A 7,612-nucleotide genomic window follows, 5' to 3' on the forward strand; every position below is an offset into this window, starting at 1 on the left:
GAAAAAGCCTGGGAGCTGCCGCCCAGACCCTTCAAGGCGCTGCTCTATTCACCTCACGCGAATTTTGAGGCGGCGACACACGCGTGTGTGGAGAAATCAGCCGTTGGGCAGAGCTGTAACCCGGGGAGCCAAGAGAGCGAATTCCAGGGAGCGCGTTCGCGGTCTCTCTCCTCACAAAGTTCTGATTCTGGGGGCGGCGCGTCCAGCAGGGCTGAAAGGGAGGTTCTAAGTTCGCGCTGCGGGCAGCGGCCCCGAGCGGAGGCCGGTCCGCGGCCGCCCGGCGCCGCCTCACACGACCCGTGCGGAGCCGGACTGGGCGATGGGAGTCAGGGTTCAGTGTCAGGGAGAGAGCGGCAGAGAGACCCTGGCTACGAAAAACGGGCAGAGAGGCTGTTGTCAGAAGTTACCGTTTGTCAGGAAAAGCAGCCAGCGTTTCACGAAATGGAGAACAGACGTAAAGCTGACAGAGTTACGCTGTCAGAGACGACAGAAAAAAGCACTTCAGCATCTATGCTAAAAATAGCCACAGCCCCAAACCAGCCCAGCGTAGAAACGGCCAAACCCCGCTGTTTCGGAGAGAGCCGCCTAGTCAGTATCCCTGGGCTTCCAACGGGTGGAAACAGCAGAGCGTCCTCTGCCTGTTTAAAGGAAGTAGCGGAGGAAAAGGACACCAGGGAGGCATCTGGTCGGGGTTTCACAAACATGGACTGGTCCCAAAATAGACTTGATGTCCAGAAGCAAAAGTTACGGGGTGATAAAAAAATGGTGGGTGCGGAAAGTATTTTTCCTGATGAAAGTTACCTCCAGTCATGCTGCCCCCAAAATGTGTGCACGAAAAAGCTAGACGCCATCACTCTAAACGCTCACCCTGGTAGGATCAAGTCTGACACAAGAGGCCCAGAGAAGGATTTCACTGTAATACCAGGAAATGCAAATGTGGAAGAAGCAGGGACCTGCCTGAACAGTTACATGCCCAACACCAAGTTGGAAAAGTCTCAAAGCTGGGCCGGTAACACGGCACAGGTTTCAAGGGAAAATTGTTGGTTTGTGGATAGCTACAAGATGGAATGTGAAAACGTGGGAAAAACTGGAGCAGAGTTGAGCTTGCTGCAATTATTAGAAATAAATCTCTTAAGCGATACCATAGCCAGGAATGCACGTGAAGAACAATTAAAGTCTCTCATGACAAGAGCACTGGGCCGCCAAAAAGCTTTAACACAGTTTTTTTGGTTACATGCCAGAGGAGAAACTGATAATATGCTACAGTTGCGATATTGTGCTCCAAAAAAGGACTTTCATTTAAGCATTTTTGAAAAGTTTACTGAAGGAATTTTTTATTTCCGTAAATGTGTTTCAGGAAGTGAAAAAGATACCTTAAACTGGTATGAAATTTTGATATATAAAGACCAAACTGACAGTCAAAAGGTAACTAGAAGTGTGGATGTCAATAGAAAGGAGAGCATTTTAAGCATGTACTCACAAAGCAAGCTTTCAGAACCTCGAAGTACACCGACAGCTAACATAGTTTCTTTGTTTAGTAACTTAGACTCTTTAGCAAGAAAAAGTGTTTCTAAATTACAAGAGGAGTACATTTTCAAATGGATAGTCAGCTATCCGAAAAATACAGTGGAATGTCATAACACATTAAAGATGTTTTCAAGACTATTAGAAGATAATATGGAGCCGATATTAGAGAAGTACCAAGTTAAAGATGAACAAGTTTTTGAAGAGCCTAGGGAAAAAAGCATGGATTTTGTCAGTATGACAACTAAAAATACACAGTTTCCAATTTTTGAAACATATGAAAAAATTTCAGTGGATTTTGATAATTTGGATGACATTTTGCCCACAAAAGAAATTAGTTCCAAGAATAAGTGCTGTCCTGAACAACTTATGAATGAGGGAAATTTGACAGTTAAAACACTAGCTAAGTCTGGTTCTCCATTTATACAGACCAACCATGGATATATCAGTGCAGACTTGTATGAAATGAGTAAGCACAACCAAGATTTAGATACTGAAAGAAAACCAGAGCATAATATGCTCAGTAGTTTTAATTTTAATGACATACTTGCAGATTCCATCAATATTAGACAACAGACCATTCAGTCAAGCCACTACAGAAGACCTAGTGAACAGACCATTCCTGCATCCATAACTCAGATGCTAAATCTTGGGAACTTGCTTACAGAAACTGAAGGAAAAAGTCATATCTTAATGTTGAAGGAGGAAGTAAAAACCACAGCACAAAGTTTAAAAAATATTTGCTATGCTCATGAAGATATTAAGATAGACAAGGAAGAGAAAAACAGTTTTGATTCAAAGGCTGACATGTCTTCTGTGCAACCGGTTTTGTTAATGAATAAGAAAGCAAATGTGGAAGAAACTAAGAATGTTTCTCAAAACAATGTAGCTGACAGAAATGAATATGAAAGTATTTTGCAAGAAATTAAGTTAGCTAATTCAGAGCATTTTCATCCAAAGAATGACTCTACAGAAAGTTTTAATCATCAGTTGGAAACTGATTTGAGTGTCACAAACAATGAATGTTTTCAGGACTCAACTGCCAAATGTTTACCAACAGAAACTCTGACAATGGCAAAAGATTTTGAGATGAAGAGTAAATTTGATTTAGTACTTGAAGAACTTCGTATGTTTCATGAAATTAGTAAGGAAAATGAAATTCTAAGCACTGTGGAAGTAGACAATGGACTAGAAAATTACTTTGAAAAAAATAATGTTGGAGAAATGAACATGGAGATAAAAAAAGATTTGAAAGTGAGTACAGGCAACAAAATATGTACCTCTTCTTTGTGCTGTGATACTGACACAGGTCCTAATATGCATAAAAGGCACCAAAATGTATTTAAATGGAAAACAGTACCTAAAAGTGGAGAACAGGAAGTTCCTAAGCAGTATTGCTCTTCAGGAAAACAGGAACAAGAATTATTCTATTCTGAGAAAGGTATGCAATTAGTTCTAAAATGTTCTTTTTAGAGCAATGTCCTTTTTCCACTGTGGAGGGCAAATATATAATTTTGGGAAAGAGAAGTTTAACAAGGAGTGCATTGTTTATTAATGCACGTTTTTTTCTATTGAAGACTGTGCAAACAGATTATATATTAAAGTTTAAAGTAATAGAATTGGTAAAATGAGCTTTGAAGAGTGTTGCTGCATTTATCCAAATGTTAGGACCCAATGGGAGGAATATCCCTGAAAATGTTATTTGTTTAGTATTAACATCTTACATAAAGATTAGCTTTTTAAAATAACATGTTGATCTTCATTTTCAGATTGTGAAAAACCTTCATCTATGAGACCTGCTTTCTTCTCTGATGAGCTTCATGAAGAGAAATTGAATTATTTACTACGGGGAGGTAAGAGTCTTGCTTATTTTCTGGAGTACGTTCTAAGATGGTTATACATTCTTGCATGTTTAGCATGAGGAAAATATACTTAGGTTGTTAGAAAATAAATACAGGATTAACAGTTTTGTAATGAATAACTTATGCCAATTCCAATAATTAAAATTGTTTTCAAATTAAAATGTTGTTTAGAATATTATTAGGAGAAATGTTCTTCAAAACCATTTAAATATTTGCAGTGATGCATTGCAATAGCTATGTATGTAACATTAATTGGCAAACCCAAAAAAGGCATTTATCTAAATTGGATTTTCATTGATGAGATGTTGGTCCAATTATATACTTATTATCAATGTTCTCTACCCTTTAAGTATTATGATCCTCTTTATACAGGCATTTAATAATTTAAAATTAGAGTCATTTAGATACAATAACTTGATTTACAAATATAGCGTTTATTTATTTATTTATAAGAAAAACTAACCATTTCTTTAGGTGAAATATATTTACCAAAGCATCTCAATCTAGCATCAAGTTTTAAATTTCTCTTGGCTTTGCATCATTAATAGGATGCTGCTTTGGTACTTTGTACAGTTGCTTCAGAAATATCCCTTTTCCTTTTTTCTTAGATTACAGGGCAATAATCTTAAAAATTAATCCACTTTCTCTGAAAATTAAAAACCCTCTTCTCTCCTGAATAAAAGCAGTAATTGAGGGCACAATCCAACATGAGTGGTAGGAACTAGCCTGGAAAGCGTAGGGATGGTTCCGGGACAGAAAGAAAGGCAGAACTGGATTTGGGAACAGATTTTGGGATGGTTTGGGGGAAGATGAGGGATCACATGCCCATACTGTCATCATGGCTACTTGTAAATTTGGTTAACTAGTGATGGATCCAGTTTCAAAGTGCATGAAAGTGGATGACCTACCTGAAGGCTGTTGAAATCCGTGGTGTAGGAGAAAGCTGGGAGACACTAGGAAGTGGGGGTACCAAGAATGAACTAACTGTCCAGGGGGGATGATGTCTGCTAATGCAGAGTGGTTTTTAAAGCACTGGAAACTCCTAAAGGTTTCGCCACGTACCCACTTGTCACCAGAAGTCCTCCAGTTAAAGCTTCTGCCGTTGAAGTCCCCAGTCCCTCTTCTCTTGGTGTCTCTCCCTTGTCTGTGGATAAAGTCCAGTAGTTTGACATTATTTTGAGCATGTATTATACAGCAACCAGTGTTCCAGATGCTTTCTGTTAATTCAGACCGATGCATCCCTAACCTTCATGTATATGCAAATCAAGGGTTTCTTTCGTTCTTTTTTTTTTAGATTTTATTTATGCATACAGAACTGAAATTCAGGTCAGGGGTGCAGGGATGATGAGAGGACTCACCAGAGACAGAGTGGGGCGCAGAACAGGCAGACTGATGAAGTACACTGCTGAGGGAGCAGTGGGAGGTTCAGGAGAGTCTGCCATGCCGTGTGGGTCACCTCCAGGGTTGGGGATTGAACTTGTGGTGGCTAGCTTTGTAGTCCTGCACTTAAACCCTTTGAACCACAAGGGAAAGCCCGCCACTGGCTATCTTGATAAAGGTTTCTGATTCCCTTACTGCGAGGCTCTAACATCTGCCTTCCTAGCATGCTCCTGGAGTCACAAGAACATTTGAGAATTGAGTTAATATTATTTCTAAAAGACCACTGAAAGTTTTCATGACTTTTTAAATTACATTGATTTTTTAAAAGTAGTTTCTGGTAGTAGACATGTGTTGCTAACCCACCGAGGGGTGCGCTGACCACTATGTTAACCTGAATGTAGGAGACTTGGAGACTCAAGAGAATAAGCAGGAGCCTGGGGCCTGAGTCCGAAGTCTCTTTATTAGGACTGCCCATGGGTATATATAGGGTCTGTACTTTAGGGAAAAACAGGAACTGTGCCCGAGGCAGGAGTGGGGTGCATGTTTGTACCCATCCTGTGGCTTCTTGTAGCTTCTACTTGAAACAGTAGTGGGCTGTAGCTATTTGCAGGACAGAGTGCACTGTGCTCTGCTGACTTGTTTGTTGGCCTTATTGAGGAGTGTGCTCACCCATGCACAACACTAGCCAGGGCGGACAGGTGCATTTGAGGTCCTGCAGAGTTAGCCATAGACATGCGTGTTTAGAATGTTAAACAATCAAAGCAATAAATTAAACCAATGTATAACAATAATAAAGGGATTCATAGGGCAGAAAGATAGGGAATCCAGAGACAAGCACATCCTCATAACTATAACCTGATGACTCTGTAAGGGCCTGCGCTTTGCAAAAAAGCTACTGTTCATACAAACTGCTTCAGTGACTTCCCACCCACTGTAAAATTACCAGAATAATCTGTCATATTAGAATTTAAAATACGCGTCTGCTTTGAAAAAGTAATCAAATAAATATGACATTATTTTGAAATAATCTCATAAAAGAGAAATGCACAGCATAAATTGGTAAAATTATCTAATTAATAACCAAGTATAATATCAGACATGACCCAGCAGTTTTGTTTATATAATCCTTTTGTTTAAAAGTGAAAATCTATTAACACATATTTTTTAGTTTTTATAATTATAATCTTAATAAGTGAGGACAGTATCATAAGCTGGTTTAATAGATAACTTTGTATTATATTCTCCATATTTACATATAGTTAAATTTTGTATTTTACTTCATTAATGTTTACATAAACATACTCATAGATTCTATTTGGTTCAGCTTTTGTCAGATTTACTGGTAAGTTGGTTATAGTATTTTTAGCATAATGTACTGTTACATTAAGATCATGCCAATTCTGTAAATCTTGATTAAAACTTGCTATTTTCCAGCTTTGCTTATGTACCTCACTATTTATTTAAAAAATACTCTGAAAGTTGAAGATATTTTTCTAATTTATCATCAGTGTTGATTATCAAACCAGTATGATTAACTGGTTTACTGACAAACATTCTTACATGCGATGTTTTATACCACTTTTGAGACTGATACTGTGATGTTAAATAAAAATTTCAAAATCAGATAACTCCCTTGATATTTAAGCAGATGAAGTGCATCTGTGCTCTTTTATTTATAATAATCTCTATTAGGAAAAAAATGATCTTTAACAATCTAATCTAGTGTGTTAACTTTGAAAAAATGACATGGTCTTTAAAACCACTGCATTAAGTTAATTTTAAGACGATAGCTCAATAGTTTATTTTATTCTTCTTGTAGCTGCTGTTAAATTTACTGCCTGACTGGAATGCTGATTTTATTTTGCTACTATTTTATGATGGGCAAGTTACTTAACTTTTTTATGTTGTGGTTTTCACATTTTAAAAATGGAGATAGGGTTAGGTAAATTAATGCATCTCTAGCACTTAGAACAGTGACTCAGTAAATACTGTTAGGATCATGATTAGATTTTGTAAAATTTTTAAGCATAGAAGCAGTAATTTTTACTCCCTTTTATTTTTATCTTTTTCATATTATGTTATATTTTATTATTTTAGGTAGTAATTTTTCAAGCGGAATTTCAAGAATACTACCTCTTAAGACATGCAGTCGACCAATCAGAATTGGCTTGTCAAGAAGAGCTAAACTTAAACAGCTTCATCCCTATCTGAAATAAATGTTATAAGAATTTCAAAGAAGATAATGGACATTAATATTTCAAAGCATTTCACAGCATCTATTAATACTCTGTTTCTTTCTTTGGACGAATGCTTTCTCACCCATCTGGGAGTGTTGGGCTTTCTCTGTAAGTATGGAGAGGGCTTTGTGTGTGTGTGTGTGTGTGTGTGTGTGTGTGTGAATTGTTAATTACCTTTAAACATAACAAATTATTTCATTGTTGTTTTCATATTATAGTAGAAATAAACACATTAAAGATTTTTTGTTATAAAACAAGTCAATTTACTATTTTTCATGGCATCTGTATATAATGTTTTCATGAAAAGATTGGTAGGCTTTACAGTTTTCATAAAAGGATCTATGACTCACAGGAGGATCATGAGTCACTGTTCTAATCCTCTCTCCCTATTTTCTTTCTTTTTTTTTTTTCTAAAGATTTATTTATTCATACAGAACTGGGGTTCAGGCCAGAGGTGCAAGGGCAGTGAGAGGATTCACCAGAGACAGAGTGGGCAGCAGAACAGGCAGACTGACAAAGTACACTGCTGAGGGGAGCAGCGGGCAGGTCAGGAGAGGTCTGCCGCGCCATGTGGGTCACCTCCGGGGCAGGTGGGGATCTAACTCATGC

General features: G+C 37.9%; 1 protein-coding gene across 1 annotated transcript in view; it reads left to right on the forward strand.

The window, feature by feature from the left end:
- The window catches only part of RAD51AP2 (RAD51 associated protein 2), an 11,979-nt gene extending 7,671 nt beyond the window's left edge, over positions 1-4,308 (forward strand). The window contains exons 2-4 of the mRNA XM_012727361.1: positions 8-2,965; positions 3,294-3,377; positions 4,253-4,308. Of these exons, the coding sequence (XP_012582815.1) occupies positions 8-2,965; positions 3,294-3,377; positions 4,253-4,308 (3,098 nt within the window). The remainder of the gene's footprint in view (positions 1-7; positions 2,966-3,293; positions 3,378-4,252) is intronic.
- The last annotated feature ends 3,304 nt before the right edge of the window (positions 4,309-7,612 follow it).

The sequence above is a fragment of the Condylura cristata genome, unplaced genomic scaffold (genome assembly GCF_000260355.1).
Source record: "Condylura cristata isolate star-nosed mole 26May11 unplaced genomic scaffold, ConCri1.0 scaffold00020, whole genome shotgun sequence".
In the NCBI taxonomy this organism is placed as follows: Eukaryota; Metazoa; Chordata; class Mammalia; order Eulipotyphla; family Talpidae; genus Condylura; species Condylura cristata.